Source organism: Callithrix jacchus, chromosome 6 (assembly GCF_049354715.1).
Source record: "Callithrix jacchus isolate 240 chromosome 6, calJac240_pri, whole genome shotgun sequence".
In the NCBI taxonomy this organism is placed as follows: Eukaryota; Metazoa; Chordata; class Mammalia; order Primates; family Cebidae; genus Callithrix; species Callithrix jacchus.
The window spans coordinates 152,553,778-152,573,737 of NC_133507.1; the positions used below are offsets into that span (position 1 = coordinate 152,553,778).

A 19,960-nucleotide genomic window follows, 5' to 3' on the forward strand; every position below is an offset into this window, starting at 1 on the left:
TGTGTTTCACTTTCTGGAATATTCTGGAAATAGTAGTGTGGTCTCATTAACTATAGAAAGATCTCTGAGTTAATTGTAAGCAAGAACTAGGTGTGATGACTCACACCTGTAATCCCAGCACTTTGGGAGGCCAAGACAGGCAGTTAGCTTGAGGCCAAGAGTTGGAGACCAGGCTGACCAACATGGTGAACCCCATCTCTACTAAAAATAAAAAATTAGCCAGGTGTGGTGACAGTTGCCTTTAATCGTAGCTACTTGGGAGGCTGAGGCATGAGAATAGCTTGAACCCAGGAGGCAGAGTTGCAGTGAGCCAAGATCACGCCACTGCACTCCAGCCTGGGTAACAGAGTGAGACTCCCATCTCAAAAAAAAAAAATTGTAAGCAAGGAAATTTTTCTGAAGAATTTGACACTAAATAGTTTATGGGTATTGTGGCTAATTCTGTAGGTGTGCATATGTTTAGGCACACAAATTTGGAGGCAGTACAAAGCATGTGGGAAGATAGTTCTTTTGATCTAGATTATTGTCTATAGGTAGAGCTTTAGCAATGTGATTGCCTGCCAACTCTGGTATATAGATTTCCTGAAACAATTAATGTATGCCTTCAGATGCATAAAATACAGAATTTGGAATACCATCATAGTGATAACTGAAAACTTAATCTCACATACTTTGGGAAGACTATAAATCTTAACATATGCCAAATCTGTCATATTAGAGATCAGAACCAAAAACCAAAATAGAAAATGATTTTTTTAAGGAATGTAAATTATTTTGCCTCTTATGTGAGATAACCACCCCTATACTGCTGAAAAATCTTACGCTAATAATGAAACGTACCTAAAGCTTTGATGGTTTAGGAATTAAATTTGTATGATGTACTCTTCCTAGCAGATTATATATAGCCAGTAAGGAATCATAACAGATCAGGACTTACGTATTAGAGCCATATTCTAGCTATGGATTCTGCCACTGTGAGAATATATGCCTCGTTCACTCACTCTGAGATTCTTCGTAGCCAATACATTTACTGAGGTAATTATCCTAAAATGAGTTGCCTGCAGAAGGACAGCAATAGAGTCACAGGTTGAGGCACAAGTATGGGTGAACCTGGAAAGGAATAGCTAAGGTATGAACTATCTTCACTGCAGACCCTGTAGCCTAAATTTGCACTTACAGCAGGAGCATTAAAATATATATCAAAAGTAGATTGAATTTTCTACCATTTACTTAGTGCCTACTATATACTCATCCTCCTAAGAATTGTATAAAATGTAGTTGAGAATACTGGGGCTTGAAGAAATTAAGTATTTTTTTCCTAAATGTAATCAGCTGTCTGGTAAGTGGCACAGGTTGAACTTATTCTCAGATGTAACCGTGCAAAATAAATACTGAAAGGGTGAATAAAAAATTTTGTGCTGGAAGTTCACTTGAGTCACTGAACAAGCGTAGATGGCCAGGCATGATCTTACTTACAGTTTGTATCCCTGATTAAGGTCCCATGCTTGTGCGTGTTAATTAATATCTTTAAGGAAGCTAATATGATTCAAGTACCTAAGAGCTATTTTATTTGCTTTTTCCTCCTCCTCCAGTAGACCTACCTGTGCTGAGTAGATGCCCGATAACAGCCATTTAACAGTTCCAAGTTCCTTTTATTTTGTGTGATATCCAGCTACTGTCCTCTCTATCCCTTCCATCAAGACAGTTTCCTGATCAAAGGAAAATTATGACTACATTCAACCAAATCAGACTATAAATGGCAATCTTAACTCACCTCCTGATGTGATCACTGTTTTGTGCACTTATTTTTAGCTCTGTGTTCCTTTTGTTCTGTATCATGCTTTACGCTTTTAAGGCCTGGAAGGCAAGGCTAATGTTTTGTTTTATTTCATTCTTAGCTCAACTTTGCATATAATTAGGAACTGAATAAATATGATGACAGTGTTTTTTTTTAAAGCCTGTAATTTATTGATTTGATTTGATTTCATTTGAGTACCTTAACATTTAACCAGAGTGCTGGATTGTTTTCATTTGTAGCTATACAAAATTATTTTCCTCATGAAATAACCTTGTCCAAATGAGGAAAACTGGATATTCTTAATACTTAACTCTTAGGTTAAAGAGATGATTTGATATATGACATAAAATTCTTTATATAATATATTCTTGGTACATTTACATCTCATTCATCATCTTACTCATCGTGTTTGATGACAACTGTGTCAGTTCTGCTATACATAACTAACTTGCTCCTCAGTTTTGTCACCTTCATTTTCAGTAAGGAGAAGTGTATCTAATAGTATGATTGATGAAGACTGAATGGTTGAACTTCGGAGCCTCATTGGACTCTGGTACATGGCAGGATTAATCCCATTTCGAATTCCATGTTTCTTAAAAAACTTAGAGTTCTCTGCCATTGGATTCCGGAAGTAGATTTTACCAGAGTGTTTTCTAAGACATTTTACTGATTTTGTGGCCCGGTAATTGCAGGTGATATATCGGCCAAATGCATCCCGAAATGTCTTGTTGAAGAGGGTGTAGACCAAAGGATTCACTCCTGAGGAAACATAGCCTATCCACACAAATATCTCCAGGAGCATTTGGAGAGTAGTTTGGTTACAGGAATCACATAAAACTAAAGTTATATTTGTAATAAAGAAGGGACACCACATAAGCAAAAAGAGGAAAAACACAATCCCTAGGACTTTTGAGGCTCTCTGTTCATTGGAAATGGTCTGCACTGACTTTTTTCCAATTGTAGACGTTCTTCGCATAAGTGTTTCATCACTTGAGTTGGGCAGAGCCTTGTCCTTCCGAGAACCATCCAGCATTGCCACCTTTTCAGGTGATGAGCAAGGTGTTTCATCCCTTTGGATAACTGTAGACACAGTCAACCATGTTAGGCGTTGAGGTGGCTTGTTTTTGACCAAGTAAGCCTTCTTCTGTAAAGCATGGATAGTGAGAAAGTAGGTGACAATCATAATCGCAAGAGGTGTAAAGAAGGCAGCCAGTGAGCCAAAGAGCATGAAATTACCAAAACGTTCCTTTGTCAGCACACAAGTGATATTGTTTGGGTTATCCACATCAGTCTCTATCCCTTTAATAGGGACAGGAATGGCAATGCCTAAGAGGAAAACAGGATAAACTAAGTCATTTTTATGACCTGTATGTAACTCTTAGATTCATACCCTTATAACTTTATACTTGTTAATGCATTGTAATACCTGGGACCCACAATGCAGGATTTGTCAAAGCATTGTAATACCTGGGAGGCCAAGTGAAGATTTCACAAACAGAACCTAAGCACCCAAAGCTGTGGTATATCCATGATATAGTGAAGAATGTCTTCATTTATTCTACATTTCTCATAATCTATTTTTGTTTTTTAAGCTATCTCAGATAAAGGAAGAGAAATTCAGAAGAGAAACTCCTTTTTTCTTAATATCCAGTGTAGTTGATCTAGAGGGACTTCAGAGTATATTTATTCAGTATCTTTATTTTAATCTTTGAGGTTACAGTTTCATTTAACAGTTTTACCTTTTTATATGTGTGAATGTCTTAATCCTTTCATCTAACTTCTTAGGGAAAACTAAAGTTTATTTAAAGTACTACTTAAAAATTTGAGTGTGTGTGAATCGTGATGTAGAAGCCTGGGCACAGTGGCTCACGCCTGTAATCCCAGCACTTCGGGAGGCCAAGGAGGGTGGATCCCTTGAGGTCAGGAGTTTGAGACTAGCCTGGCCACCATGGCGAAAACCCCATCTCTACTGAAAATGCAATGAAAATTAGCCAGGCATGGTAGCACATCCCTGTAGTCCCAGCTACTTGGGAGGCTAAGGTGAAAATCACTGGAACCTGGGAGGCCAAGGTTGCAGTGAGCTGAGATTACACCACTGTCCTCCACGCTTAGCAACTATCTCAAAAATAAAAAAGAATTCTTCTAGGACATAGGAAAGAAATATACATCATGTTAATTTTCTGATATTTAAATAGCATGAAGTATCTAAGTATAATGTTGCTTAGTGAAGTAGTTTATTAGAAAGACAAATAATACAAGGGTTAACTTGAATCTTTTTCCTTTGAAACAGCAGATAATTTTTAAATGTCTGAATTAATTGATCTTTAGAAACCTCTGGAATCCTTGTGTTGTTTTATGAATCAAAGAACACCCCTCATCTACACACCCTTTTTATGGTAGCTGAAGAGTCATTGACAAGAATATGTTCCTCAAACCCTTCCTAACAGAGGACATTACTTTCTCTACTTTTCCTCATGTACACCACCAGAAAGAGGATTCTGTATACTTGTTCTACACCCGGGGTCATTATACTACAGTTTGATGGTCACTGGCCCACATTCTATTTTTGTAAAAGTTGTATTGGCACACTGCCACTCCCATTTGTTAATAACGTATTGTCTGTGGCTACTTTTGTTCTACTGCAGCAGACTGGAGAAGCTGTGACAGAAACCATGTATGCCCTGCAAGCCCAAAATATTTCCTGTCTTACGCTTCATAGAAAAAGTTTGCTGACCCCTGCTTTACCCTGTTACTTTCAGATCATCATCCCACTGTTTCTTTCTCCCCCGAAACACTTGGTTTTGAAGTTTATCGACTTATACTCTCTTCTCCATCCTGCTCTTCTGTTAACCTCCACACGATTGTTCATCCTTATTAGTGGCTTCAGTACCTGCTATCGTCTTCTCTCTACTGCTCCAGTGCCACCATCTTTCACAACTTTATCCCATTGATGACTAAGACCTTAATTTTGTATTTCTTGAACTCTTTGACTCTTAATTATTATTATTTGCACTAAAGCCATCCACAGGTCTACTTAAAACAATCCCATATCTAAGATTATGAACTCTAATACTTCCCTTTTTTGTCCTGCTACCCTTCACTCCTAGAGAATTTCTGTTTACTGTTATTTTTACCTCTAATTCATTCGTCTCAGTTTTCACGTTCTATTTATTTCTCCCCGTCAAGGCTTACATTACCTTCCTATCCAGCTTGCTGGTCAATAACTGTAGAAGTTTTCCCTGGTACTTTTAATGCCCTTACCCTGTTATACTTTCTGTCTGTTGCCCAGTATTACATAGGATAACTGTAAATCCAAAAGAAGAGAGTGAGCTCTCTTCAGCACTCTGTAGAATTTCAAAACTGAACTTACCGTCATCTGCATTTTCATTTTTTCAGTCACTAATTTGTGATTGGTTCTACAAGATAAAGTGCAATGAAGTGAAGGAGCACTGATCTTGGCCTTGGTGCTGAAAAGCTGTAAGTTCTTAAGCCAACTGATTAAAACCTCTACATTTCTTTATTCTTACCCATAAAAGGAAGAAGTAGATTTCTAAATCTATATATTATGAGTCTTCCTTTGATTCCTTTTTTCTCCTGCACCACTCATCACTTTGTATTAGTGTAATTTGTTTATATGTCTGCCTTTCTTGAGTGCAAAGATTCTTTTTCTTGATCATCTGTGTATTCTTAATACCTAACACATTATAAACACTCAATAAAAATTTGGTCATTTTATAAATTGATGGTATCCAGCCTTAATTTAGATACCATTTATACCAGCAGGCTGCTTATCTTTTTTATTAGCTTGATCATATTTCACAGTTTCAGATATTTTAATTCTTCTTAAGGATCTGTGTCTTTGATTTTTTTTTTCCCTTTCTCTGTCCTACTCTCCCACCCCACCCCACCCCAATATACACATACCTCACACTCTCTCTTTCCCTCTCCCTCATTGCAGTGAGCTTACCAAATGTGAGTCATTTGCCATAAATGACTTTATTATAGTTTTTCTCCTCTCCACTTCAAATTTTAATTGTCACCCATTGTGACAATTAAATGTTCCCTTTCTGGAGCTGCTTTTGGAGGACTGGTTCTGCTCTTTTGGCCTCTGCCCACTAAACTAGCCTTTTCTACTGTTTTCATATCTCTTCATTCTGAATAGACTTTTTATTGACCCTGCTTTCTTCCCACACCAGAGGAGTAACACAGCTTGCTTTTACCTCCAAACTTTTTCAGAGGTTCAGTTCTTATGTCATCATTTCAGGAATATAAAGGTCAGTGTCATTGTTTTGCTTTCTTGCTGTTTTTGCCCCAGTGCTCCTACTCAGATTAGGGAGAAGTAATTTAAGTATTCCAGGTCTCTTAACTTTTTGCCTCTTTGAAATATTTTTAGAAGTAAGAAGTGAATCTGGTGGTCAGATTATTGTAATTTTTGCAAAATCTGTTTGTTTTTCTGATACTAACGTGTAAGAGCTTTGAATGATTTATGCATACTTCATGATAAGTATAGCTTTGAGTATTATAGATGAGTACAGGGCTATAAGACTAGAAGAAAAAGGATTTCTTTTTATAAATCATTTCTGGACAACAGTATACCATGTTTTCTTTGCATCTCTCTTAAAACTTTCAATTAAACATACTCAAAACATACGCCATGGCTCACGCCTATAATCCCAGCACTTTGGGAGGCTGGGGACCAGTCTGGGCAACATGACAAAACCCCATCTCTACCAAAAATACAAAAATTAGCTAGGCTTAGTGGTATGCGCCTGTAGTCCCAGCTACTTGGGAGGCTGAGGGGGGACGATCGCTTTGAGCCCAGGAAGTCAAGGCTGCAGTGAACCAGGATTGTGCCCCTGCACTCTAGTCTGGGTGACAAAGTGAGACCCTGTCTCCAAAAAAAGGAAAAAAAAAAAAACCACAGATATTTAACTGCCTTTAATCTGTACACATATGTACTGAAATGTTGGCTTCCAAGATGAATTTGTGTTCTTTGATAGCTGCCTACAAAATGTTTGAGTCATTATTTTTGTTTTTTGTGGTTTTTTTTTTTTTGGTTAATCTTTTAAAATGTGATTTAAGGTACATTTCATTTCTTGTTATTTTAATGTAATTATAGGATTCCAAATACTAGCCAGACCATAATTATCTGTTGGCAAGTATGAAAACTGTTCTCAAACTTAAGTCTTTCTGCATACAGAAATCCAAGCAGAAAGAAATCTCAAACACTGTGCAGATGGTTCTTTCTGAGGACATGAGTTTTGTTACTCTTCACACTTTTTACCAGTAGTGTGGTTTAGAAGCCGTATGATAAATGCAGTGACATAAGGAGCTTATGTTAATACATCAGTAGGCTGCTTTGACCTCTCATTCTGAGTTTCGTTGCCTACCAGACCTGGTATTCTAGCCAAGTGGAACCAAAGACTATGTATGCCACTCACACTCTACCATTCTCTACGTACCTATTGAAATTAACCACACCACTGTAATCTTGATGAATGCAGTAGCCCGTGAGTTACATTGATTGGCCTGGATTGGCTTTTTGATGGCTATGTAACGATCCACTGAAATGGCACAGAGATGCATGATGGATGCAGTTGAAAAGAGAACGTCAAGAAATAACCAAGCAGGACATAGAACAAGTGGGAGGGGCCACATAGCCTCTGAAAGAAACAAAAACAAGACAAGCGTTTTCTCCTATAAAATGGCAACCTTCAGTCTACAGTTTTTCAGGTGATGTATCTTCTGTCTTTTTTGTTACTCATCTGAAATTTTATAACTTAACCTCCATAAGATGATGCTTAACTTCAGATAAAGGAGACAACATTAAATACAATATTTCTTTGGATGGTAACTCTTAAATACATTTCTATTTTGTATAATTACACCCTTTTTCTGAGTCAGCAGCAGTATAACATTTTTAGCATTTTTTTTTTTACCTTTTACTCTTTTGTCCATTCCATTTGTGATCTTTTTGAAGTTTATAGTATTGTGACTAGAAGAACTTAACTTTGGTATTTAAATAAAATTTATTAAGTTGCTGTTGTATAAAAAGAAAACATTTTACCATATAGAGGAAGTAGTATGACAAAAATCATATTAGAATGGGAGTCTCTGTGGCGCCTGGATTTTAGGCTCACTTCTAGCAATAACTAGCAGCAATATCCTTGTTTATAGCATACTCTAGTTTGGTGAAATAGTGGAATGATTTTTTGGCAGAAATAGTTTTTGAATAAAGATTGCAAAAGGAATGGCTTCAGATTATCCTGAAGAAAAGTAGATTGTTTCCCCTTTCATACTCTGTCATTCACTCCAAAAACTGGAGATGTAATAATAAGTACAGACTTTTTGTTGAAAAAGAAAATCTCAGGGTTAGACGTAGTACTTAATTTATTTAACAAACTCTTACAAAACCCTGTGTACCTCATATAGTCTTAAGCACTTTAGAAATATTAACCTTAAAAAATTCTCAGGTTTGGATGTGATATTGAATGTTCTTCATAGTTTTCTAATAAATTTGCTTACACAGATGTTCATACATATGTGAATTTAATGTTATACATTATATATACACCCACCACTTACATGTTTATAGTTTCATAACAAGTAAAATTTTATAATTCCCCTGAGAATATTTTTATTAGAATCAAATTTAACTCCTGTAGAGAACAAATGTCATGCATGTGAGATTATCTTAGTCTCTTTTAGGATTAGATTGTTATATGTCCACTGATAAAATATAATCTACTTTTCTTCTGGCTATTTTAAGTATATCTGACTTTGGCAGGTATAAAGTGATTGTCATAATTGAAGGAAAACCAGGATAATCATCCCAGGATTGCAGAACATCAAGAGACCCTTCTATTATGAACCATTTAAATTTAAGGAGCGTGGGGGTGGAGAAGGATTAAAATCTCAGAGCAAAAAAATACCACAATTTAAGGGCAGAGTTTTTAGATAGACTTGGCTATATTATTTTCAAGCATCAAGTAGGAGACTTTTTTTAAAGTCAGGTAGGATTTCAGTGAAAAATATTTGGGCACTTCACAAAGTGTCCAAAAGGTATCAAGGCTGATACATCCACCTTTTGGTGCTTTCTGTTTCCATAGTTGGTAGGTGGCCTTCTGAATAGGAATATTAAAACATTTCTTCCTAGGGACAAACTAACAAAATCAGCACAAACTTTTACTCAAAAAGAATAAATGATTGGGGCTTAGTTCCATGTTGAGCAGCTTCTTAAACAGGGATTAAAGCATCAGGTGGAAAGGGTCATTCATACTCTTCAGTAAATTGCTGTGAAGAAACTTCACCTGCTTGTTGAATTGGGGGTAAAAGGGATAGAGGTGGTAAATTATAACTTTATTGAACTGGAAGGAACATTAGAGAGTATTGTTGATCTTGCAGATGAGTAAATTCAGGTATAAGGAAGTCTGAATATAAGGGTAAGGAGGGGAGGCATTTATTAATCGAAATTTTAATAATATTTTAAAGTGTTCTTTAGAACTGCCACTCAGAGTTTGCCCAAGATTGAGAATGAGGATCGGTATTACCTGGGTACATCTAAGATATGCAGGCTCTTGGGTCTCATCTCAGACCTACGGTATCAAGACTCTGCAGTTAAACAAGGTTTCCAGGTGATTTGTATGCAAATTAACCTTTGAGAAGAGTGCTTTGGAAGACTTTCTAGGAAGGGTTGTGTCTGAGTCTTAAAAATGCACCTAAGTTTGCTTTGTAGTGTATTGGGCACTCAGAATGTCTCGTAGAAAGTACCTAATGGAAGGCCTCTCAGAATAAATGAAGGCAGAGAAACTGGTGTTTGGAGAAAATCTAATCAATTGGATTTTCTCACTCTTAGCTGTAGCATTCAGATTTTCTGTCATTTAGTGGAAAAGGACCTTGGACACAGGCAACTTTAAAGCATACTAACCATCTGAGTGAAAAGAATCATCAGAGTTTGCCGTGGAAACTACTTAAAGTGAGGGTACATTCTAAACTGACCTGAAGTTCTAGATTTAGGATTGTAAGTAGGGTGGTAGAAAAATACTCGTCTAGAGCTATAATCAGAGATACCGAGGATTTAAAAGGCGGGTAATTCTTGTATCTTAAGGATTAAAGATTTAAAAGGCAGATGATTATTTTGTTGTATCTTAGGTTTCCTTCCTTTAAGTCCATGCTCTCTCTATAACATCTTAAAATGGTTTGCCAACTATTTAAACCTGTCTATTTAGCTATTCTAATTATGGATTGTACTTCTGAAGATTAAAGTTTGGAAAATTCTAGTCATAAATCTAGTAGCCATAAGCAGTAAGTCATAAGAAAACTCATACAGTACCTGTCTTTGGAATTTGATCATCTGATCCACATACTCCAATTGTGGGCTAAGAAGGAAAGTTTTTTTGCTGCTGATTTAAGTAAGCCTATCAAGCCCTGTTAGCCTCACTTTAAACAGAAAGAACTTATAAACTCATTCCCACTTAAAATTCACTAGAATTTTCTTATTGCAGTCAGTGCTTTATTGTTAACAGAAATATTGAGATGTGATAGAGAATTTTCTTTAAGAAAGAATGAGACTGAAATTAAAGATTAAGAGAGAGATGAATCTTTACAATTCCAAGCCTTTCTGATTTCAAGTTTCATGAACCACTGGTGTATAGTTTTTATGAAACTAACATAAAAGAAAAAAACTGCATTAAATTAATAGAAACCCTATATACAATGCAAAAAAGAAAAAGAGGCTTTTGTAAATGCCTAATAGATTTGGGTAATCTAAGAATTTATAGACATTAAAAGCAGTTCTAGACACGCTTGTTTTATAAAGAGACTTTTCCTAATGTAGAGACTTTCATTCCAAAACTGTTTTAGTTAGTATTATTTTGGTTAGCTCAAAATCAGAAAAGTTTCTTTCTATTTAGAAAGAAACATAATTAAAGGTTAAGTGGGTATGGTGAAATACTTTTATTTCAAAACTTTTATGTTTTTATTAGGAGTTTTGGTTTTAAGAATTTATAATTACATTTATTTGTTATAGTATATTCTGTCCAGTGTATTTTGACAAGGACTTAAGACATTTAAAGTTTGAAATAACCAAGTGAAACAGTTACATATTTAAATAGAAGAAAGAAAGAAAAGTGTATTTAAGAGTCAGTCTGAGGGAAATAAGTTACCAGGTTCTTGAACTAAATTAATTACTGTTCTTCTAGGGCTCTAAATTAGACTTATTAAAATTAAGAAAGAATAATGGCATTTCTGTGAATGCCTGAAATAATTACAGACTGAATATTAAGGCAACAAAACAAGTCCTAGGTGGATCTTGGCTTATAGACAATTGTTTAATTATCTAAATATCCATAGCACAATATTTTATTGTTTAAAATGAAGACTACACTTTAAATATTGCCATATATAAGTGATGGTGGAAATTGTCATCCAGTTATATAAATTTTTATTTGTCTCCCAGACAAGGTTCAACAACTTCATAAGTGTGGGCCTAGGTCTAATACCTTCCACAGAAAAGAGATCTTGCTGTCATCTGAAGGATTTGTACAAGTATAGGTTGCCGCTCAAGTATTCTTTTCCACTTAATATGAAATATAAGTTTAACTGAAAAGAATACTGAGTTCTGCCACGTCCTTAGGGGGAAAAATATTCTGTGTCCTCTTAACAGTTACATGGGGTTATTTAAGATACAATGTTAGTTCAGTATGCCAAATATGACAGTTTTGGCTGGTTGACTTTCTCATTGGCATTTGAGAAAGCCGAGTAATAGAGGTTAAGAGTGTGAACTCTAGAATCAATCCTCCTGGGTTTAAATCATGTCTCTGCCAATTACTTTGTAATCTTGAACAGATTACTTATCACTTTTTCTCTGTCCTCTGTAAAATGGGGATAATGGTACCTGTTTTATAGGACTGCTTTATTAGGGTTTTTATGGATGACAATTAAATACATGTGAAATGTTTAGAACAGTTCCTGGCAAAAAGAAAACACTCAAATGTTAATGCTTATTACTATTGTTTAACAGAAACTAGCCAACTAACTCAACCATGAAAACACTCCTGCATAGAAACAATAAGCCAAATCATCAGTATAAAATAATTGTGTTTGTCTTTCTGCCTGCTGTAGCAAAAATGCATGCATCTGATTCAGCTTAAAACTTTAAACTGTACTTTCAAGGGGTGAAGGAGGATGGGCTGAGAACATGTTTAACTCTATTTAACTTTGGATTAAATTTGTCATAAAAGTATGTTTTTACTAATGTTGAATTTTAACTGCTGTTTGTTTTATATATGGCACAGGAAATATGCGTTGCAGTTGTGCCATGCCTGAATTTTTTGTTTGATTTTGGTATTTTCTCGGTGGTTTTTGCTTTCTTTTAAATTAGTAAAAAAAAATCTGAGGATTTTTTACTAGAAACTCCATGTCTTGATAGGTAGATTTATTTTATCTGAAACCTGCTTAAAGTTGCTTTCAGGCAACTTTTTAGTTTGGAAAGTCAAGTTACACCATTTGTCCAGAAAATAATTAGCATCGATCCATAAATCTAGGACATAAAATATTTCCCTTTGGAATATGGAAAAGACTGTTTTTAAAGGCATTCCAAGAGGGCTGTGCCTATAGAGTTTACAGAGGAACTCAGTTCATGAACTTAATGCAGCAGGACAAATCATAAGTAGTTCTTATGTCCAAAAAAACCATAATTTTCAAATATACATTTATCTCAGAAATTCTAATGCTTCTGCCTTTATCTTCCAGAAAAGAAAGACATAGTTCGGTTCAAATTATTGTTTAATAGTTTTGTTTTTTACTTTTTTTTTTACTGCATTTGAGCATGTGAGTTATCTGGAGGTTCTATGTCTAATATGATAGTGTTTTAAATGTTTTAAGCAACTTAATACTTACACAGTTTTTTCCTGGTTTTTAAATTTTCCTCCTTACAAAAAGAAGTGCCTTTAATTAATTGCTTTTTCCCCCGCATTTCAGAATTGAGTAGACTAACATTTTACTGCATATACGAATAACTGCCTTTTTTCTCTTACTGCTATACATTTGTTTGATCTCTGATTAGACTTATAGCTCAACTAAATCAACATTTAATTTGCATGCAGCACTCTACCAATTACTATTGGTGTTTATAAAATGCTAGGCCCTGCTTGACAAGGTGATTGAACTCTAAGATAGTAAGTGACTTGCTTGGTAAAATACAGGAGAACCAAGATTCAAACCCTGGGATGTCTTGCTCCAAACAGCAGTCTTTCAGTCATTGTATATACTCTCTATCACTTATACCACGGATACTGTTTCAACTTATAGATCATGAGGCATCAATTAAAACGTAAGTTATAGCCCAGTGCAGTGGCTCACACCTGTAGTCTTAACACTTTGGGAAGCCAAGGCATGTAGATCACCTAAGGTCAGGAGTTTGAGACAAGCCTGGCCAACATGGCAAAACCCCGTCTCTACTAAAAATACAAAACTTAGCCGGGCGTGGTTGCGTATTCCTGTAGTCCAAGGTACTCAGGAGGCTAAGGCAGGAGAATCACTTGAACTTGGAAGGCAGAGGTTGCAGTTAGCCAAGATCATGCCACTGCCCTGCAGTCTGGGCAACAGAATGAGACTCCATTTCAAAAAAAAAAAAAATTATAAATAAACCAGTAATGCCCAATGGATGACCAGATGCCATATTTTCCCCTGTTACTTTCTGTTACTTTTTTTTTTTTTTTTTGAGATGGAGTCTTGCTCTCTTACCCAGGCTAGAGTGCAGTGGCACGATCTCAGCTCACTGCAGCCTCTGCCTCCCAGTTCAAGTGATTCTCCTGCCTCAGACTCCCAAGTAACTGGGACTATAGGTGTGTGCCATCACGCCTAATTTTTGTATTTTTAGTAAAGACAGGGTTTTGCCATGTTGACCAGGCTGGTCTTGACTCCAGACCTCAGGTGAGCCACTGTGCCCAGCCTGGCCTCCCTTATTACTTTTTAAATTGCTTATAAAATGAAAGAGGGCCGGGCGTGATGGGTCACGCCTGTAATCCCAGCACTTTGGGAGGCCGAGGCAGGTGGATCACGAGGTCAAGAGATCGAGACCATCCTGGTCAACATGGTGAAACCCCATCTCTACTAAAAATATAAAAAATTAGCTGGGCATGGTGGCGTATGCCTGTAATCCCAGCTACTCAGGAGGCTGAGGCAGGAGAATTGCGTGAACCCAGGAGGCGGAGGTTGCAGTGAGCCACGATCACGCCATTGCACTCCAGCCTGGGCAACAAGAGCGAAACTGTGTCTCAAAAGAAAGAAAGAAAGAGAGAGAGAGAGAGAGAAGGAAAGAAGGAAGAAAGGAAGGAAGGAAGGAGGGAGGGAGGGAAGGAAGGAAAGAAAAGAAAGAGAAAGAAGAAAGAAAGAAAGAGAGAGAGAAAGGAGGGAGGGAGGGAGGGAAATAAAATGAAAGAAAGGTTCAGAGAAGCTCTTAAAGGGTGAACATCCTGTCTTCTTTATATCAGCAGTAAGGTGTTGTTTTCTTGCTCAAGTATTTCTAACAGGTATCTTTAATCCTTATAATCTGTTGATTTATGATCATGGATTTTTGAATTATGGACAAGACAATAAAAAACTAGAACTGTAAAGATTATCAAGGCCAGTGCTCCCAGATAGGAAGAAATGGCAGAAAAAATTGACCTAGCACAACTCATTTGAAAGACAGTGTTGTGCCTGAGTTGTCATAATCTTGGCAAAATAGGAATTCAAGCAGTGTATTATTAAATATTATACAGATCAGTGGTTGAATAAAATATCTCTCAATATAAGGGCACAGGAGCCACTTCTACATTTTACTGCTCTTGTTTTTAAAATTTTGTTTTCTTAGAATACTAGGTAGTATAAAGTTTTTGTGTTACTTTCATTGAATTTCCCTGAGATAGCTAAAATTATTTCTCATAGTGATAATCTTTTATCATAAAACCAAGAACACTTGTTTGTACAAACTTTAGAAGTCCTGAAGACTACCACTACAATAAGAGTAAAATCAAGTCGAATTCTGCCTTTTAAAGTTATCAGATGTTCTTATAAATGCATTTGTTTAGAAAAATCTTGGTGTTCATTGATTTGCAAAAGGTTTAAGGTTATAAAAAATATCTTAGTATTTGAAGTCAGGTTTCCATTTGTAATACATGCAGTTCCCAATTTATGAATTCATCCTTTGAAGCTTGTTAGAGAGCCACATGTGTTTTTTTCTACCTTTTTTTTCATAGAAATTGAATTATATTTTAGATAAATAATGCAATCATATATTAGATAATGGTTCCTAGGTTTGTTCATTTTTAACCAATCTCCAAACCCTACTATACAACTTAATTCTGATAGTAAGAATGTTTGGGGATAATAAAAGATTTGATTTTGTAATTAGAAATTAATGAACATGAGCCAGGCATGGTGGCATGTGCCTATAATCCTAGCTACTTGAGAGGCTGAGGCCAGATGATAGCTTGAACCCAGGAGTTTGAGGCCAGGCCAGGCAACATAGCAAGACCCCATCTCTATTAAAATAAATAAATAAAAATAAATTTAAAAATTAACAAACATTTGGAAGAGTGAAATACTATTTATGTATCAATTAAGACATAAATATGAAGACATTTTACATATTTTATGTTAACATGTGTTGGGTTTTCTGCTAATTGTATTGCTAAGAATATCTTAGGGTACCAACATTTTAAATATACATTTAAAATTTTCAGCTACTGAATACCCATTTTTCTATAGAATACATAAAATTATCTTTGTTATCTGTTTTGGTATTTTGTTAACTCATTTTAATACTATGGAACTTTGCCTTTTAAGATTCCTTAACTAGTTTTCTGATAATTTAATTACTTACAATAGTACTTTGCATATAATAGCTGTTTGATGTTTATGGGCTCAAAGATTTTAAAGCTAAAATTTACTTCTTCATAATTCTTTCAATTTCATGTATTCAACAACATTAAATTTTATGGTAGTCTGAAATAAGCATTTTGACATTTTCTATATGACAAGCAAAGCGCAATTTGAAAAGTATGATTTTACATCTTAAGCTACTATTATGTACGTGGAGATGAGGGCTAGAATCATGCGTGTACAATCTATCAAATATGCATATATGTTTCTACATAATACTTTCTTTTAAGCTTTATTCAGAATTAAGGTTCTTTATGTTCTCTATTATAGCAAGATTTCTTTTTTTTTTATTTTGCCCAACTGCAACTGTCTTGATAGAGTTATATATAATAAGATTTCTTAATTATTCTCCACGGTTTCATGTAGCATTAGATTACTCAAAAGATTACAAACTTATGAAAGAGAGGGATATAGAAAAACTGTTGATGATTAGAAAGTCTCGTTAAAGCAGTAGAACCTTACTCATTACTGCTTGTCCTGCCACATATATTTCTTGATTTATTTTAAAGCCCAGGTAAATGTTGATTTAAAATGGAAGGTTTAAACCTGTTACCATCTGATAATAGTTTTACATATCTTTCTGTTATTACTTATAAAATTGTAACATATAAGACCTGGGTATAATAGTTGGAATAGCAGGGATTTTTCTACGTTCAAATACAGATTCTAGTTTAATAAATTTTATTTCTATAATTTAAAATATTTTTATCTTCATATAAGTAAATGTAAGAAACCATATCTGCCACAAATAATCATTTTTTTAGGCAGTTTATGAATGGAATATCAGTTTACATCAAGCATTGAGTCAGTTAAATATCCTCTTAATGCTGATTCCAAGGGTCTAGGAGTCCTCATAATTCATCAGCAGAACTATTTGTGTTTATCCAAATTTTATAACTAGAGATGATATGCATAAATCTGAAACTACTTATATTTATTTTATTATTTTTTATTATAACAAACTAAGATTTCAGTGTCAAACTATACTTTTTATTATCACAATGACTAGTTTTTAATCCACTTGCTTAGGGGTCTATCACGAACACAGATGGCCATGTATAATAAAAAAAAGTTAAATAGATTAGTCATCTCTTTGGACACTCTGAGCCAAACCATTTTCTTTAGCAACAAAACATAATTTTTCTTAACATGACACATAAGTAGGAATTGTGTTCAAGTTTATAATACAGAAACATTAAGAGATATAACGAGTTTTTTTAACAATTCCAATTTTAAACTGGGGCTTAGCGATTTAAATTGGGTTTAAGTGTTTATTTAGTGATTCAAAGACCTTATCATTAACCCAGCACATGTCTGTCCCAGAATTGACTGCTTTAAGGAAAAGTTATCAATGTAGAAAGTTAAAGTATAGGCCTATTCACTATAATTTGTAGATAATACATTCAGAATCCATAGATATTACTAACTTGAATGACTTTTTAAATGATTTTATTAGATAGGAGGGAGTAAAATTGTTTGCAAAAAAATATTTTTTGTTCTTTAAAACTGATGATCAGCCATAGAAAATGATATAAAACAAGTGACTGTTTACTTGCTATATCTTTAAATAGTCCAAGTTCATCTTTTATTTCAAGAAAAATAAAGATTCAATGAATGTCCAGTCTCTAATAGCATATCATAGTTCTGTGGTTCGATGGCACAAACAAGTGAAATACTTACCAAACATTATTGTCAAGAGGGCAATTGGCATCACAAACAATCCAACCAGCAAATCAGCCACCGCCAAGGACATTAGAAAGTAATTAGTAGCATACTGCAGCTTTTTCTCCAGTGAAACAGCCAGAATAACAAGGGTATTTCCACCAATTGTGGGTATTATCACCATGAGTATCAGAAGAGCTGCCCAGTGCAGTTTATTTCCCTGTTCTTCAACAATCTGTTTCATTTCTTTCGGTATTGATTCTGTCTGTAATCCAGACCAGTTAGAAGAGATAAAGTGAACAAAGGTGCTCTGTAAAATGTGCTCAGGAATTGTGCTTTGAAGTTCAGACACTCTATAAGAGAGAGCCATTTGCCGTTTTTCTGTGATTCAGTGTCGTTCCAAACAGTGGTCAGCATGGTCAATAGCTAAGCTGGTCATCTGTTTTTTTTTTAAAGCATTGTACCAGCCAAACACTCAAAGCCAAAGATAACACCTTCCTTTAAAAAAAATTCAAGTTCTCAAAAATTTGCACTTGAACACATCTGTCCATGTGTATAGGTAAGATCTCCAAGTATTTAATATTTTCTAGAGGCTTAAATTTAGGAAGGCTCGGAAAGAAACTGATAGCTATGAAAAAAATAGGAGTAGTTGTTGTTTTTTTAAGTTTCTCTCTTTTTCTGCCGTAGTTGTAGAGACGTGTTTGAACTTGCATGCCAGAGAGTTTCCCCTAGATACAAAATACACAGATTGCATTATTTTATTCATTTCTGAAACTGGTGAAAACACTTAATAGCCCTTCCCTTCTTAGTAAGTCTGTTGTACATTTGTGTCAATGCAGCCAATTCTCCAAAAATACTGTATTTCTGATGTTCCTCAGTTAATAAAACAGAAGACACATTAAATTTTTCAATGGTTATAATAAAAAGGTGTTTCCTTACCCTTGAATGTCTTTTTACCTTTATTTACAGAATAGAAAAGTTGAAACACATTAGTTCAGAATAGAACTTTCTGTATGCACTGGCCACCCACCTAGAAACACTCCAAGCCCAACAAGGTTCTAAATAAATGATTTACCAGCTAGGAATCCTTATATGTAATTGGCTTTGTCTGATCAGATTTGTGAGTACTAATATAAATGCCATTTTAGATTTCCTTTAGTTTGAGAAAAGGAAAAAAATAGATATTACTGGGATCCAAATAATTGTTTTTAGTAATTTCATCTCTCGTGGTATGTTTTTGCAACAAATGTGTTCTAAATTTAATCACTATTTTGCCAAATTCAAACGAATTTTTTTTTCTTTTAAGTAATGCTCTTTTTTTCTTTAACCTTCCCTTCCCTTGAGAAGAAAGGGAAACGAAAAGGAAGATTAAACCATTTATTTATTCATCAAATGTACAAATCATGTTTTTAAAAACTCCTCCTTAGCATTAGTAGATTTTTCATTTTGATTTTTAAACCACTGACTAGAAATGAAAGATGATATACTTTCTTAAGTTCTTGAAACTTAAGAAAAAGGAAACTTAAAAAACCTTTAGATTAATTCCATATGTAGTTGTTAAATACTCACCTCTGGTTTTGTTGTTACCTTCCCGAGCATGTCATCTTATCCGTTCAGTAGACTTGCTTGCTGCTGTGCCTGAAGTCCTCCTCCCATTGACTTATTCTGAGCCTTCAGCACAGGCGGTTGAAAGCAGTGAAACAAATACGTTGTATAGCTGCAAGCATGCCAAGGAAGTTATTTCCTCTTTGATATATTCATTTTTAAAGAGTAGCAGCATTCGTTGTGATTCATAAAACCACTGTTAAGTGTGTTAAACCAATTCATGGCCCTTATTCAAGTTATATTTTTAAGAGCTCTCTTTAATATTTAGAGGGACTGTAATAAACTCGAACATTTTAGCTTAAGATAGTTTCGTTTGGGATTGCGCCTGAGCTGTTTTTCCCATCGAAGAAAAAATAAGATATAATATATCTACTCTAGATGTTTCATTCTATGAAGATTCTGCTCTTTTAGCCTATGGTGATTTCTATAGTTCTAATTTGTAGCAGTGAAACAAGGTTCTTATCTAGCTTTTCTGCCTTTGCCGTGGAACACCATTAATTTGCTTTAGTTGCAACCTTATATAGAAGAGCACAGAAAGGCCTGAATTCTACATGTATACATAGGTTTTAGCAGAAACTTTTTTACTGCTTATTTTTAAACAGAAGATCTCTGGATTTAGGAGTGGTTCACAGGTTTTTTCCCCATAGATTTTACATTGAAGAAAATATAAGTAATGAAAACACAGTTTGGCCTTATTTCAGAAAATTGGTGTTTAGATATTAACAGTTACACTATTTAGCCAGGCCTGGTGGCTCATGCCTGTAATCCTAGCACTTTGGGAGGCCGAGGTGGGTGGACCTCCTGAGGTCAGGAGTTCAAGACCAGCCTGGCCATCATGGTGAAACCCCATCTTTTAAAAAAAAATATTACACTATTGAAGTTTTCTCTAAACAGTAAGACTAGCTTAGTATTAGAACTTCAGCATTCTCAAGGTTTCCTTTTAAAAGATCATTATAGATGACTATTTTT

The 19,960-nt window shown here is 35.0% G+C and overlaps 2 protein-coding genes across 3 annotated transcripts in view; one reads left to right on the forward strand and one right to left on the reverse strand.

Moving 5' to 3' along the window:
* The window catches only part of PSMD1 (proteasome 26S subunit, non-ATPase 1), a 113,997-nt gene that overhangs the window by 41,311 nt on the left and 52,726 nt on the right, over nucleotides 1-19,960 (forward strand). The gene's annotated exons all lie outside the window — the stretch shown is intronic.
* On the reverse strand, nucleotides 1,945-19,064 carry HTR2B (5-hydroxytryptamine receptor 2B). The gene is made up of 4 exons (XM_002749883.6): nucleotides 18,956-19,064; nucleotides 17,405-18,114; nucleotides 7,261-7,461; nucleotides 1,945-3,124 (listed from the first exon to the last, which is right to left on the reverse strand). Exons 2-4 carry the CDS (start codon nucleotides 17,754-17,756, stop codon nucleotides 2,232-2,234), a joined length of 1,446 nt encoding a protein of 481 aa, XP_002749929.1. The 5' UTR covers nucleotides 17,757-18,114; nucleotides 18,956-19,064; the 3' UTR covers nucleotides 1,945-2,231.

Excerpts from the sequence above, each read along its gene's own strand:
- HTR2B (XM_002749883.6), bottom strand. The coding sequence starts at position 17,756 with ATGGCTCTCTCTTATAGAGTGTCTGAACTTCAAAGCACAATTCCTGAG. Across the intron at positions 7,462-17,404 it reads CCTCTTGACAATAATGTTTG|AGGCTATGTGGCCCCTCCCA; the intron begins GTAAGTATTTCA and ends TGTTTCTTTCAG. Across the intron at positions 3,125-7,260 it reads GGTGTGGTTAATTTCAATAG|GCATTGCCATTCCTGTCCCT; the intron begins GTACGTAGAGAA and ends TTTTCCTCTTAG.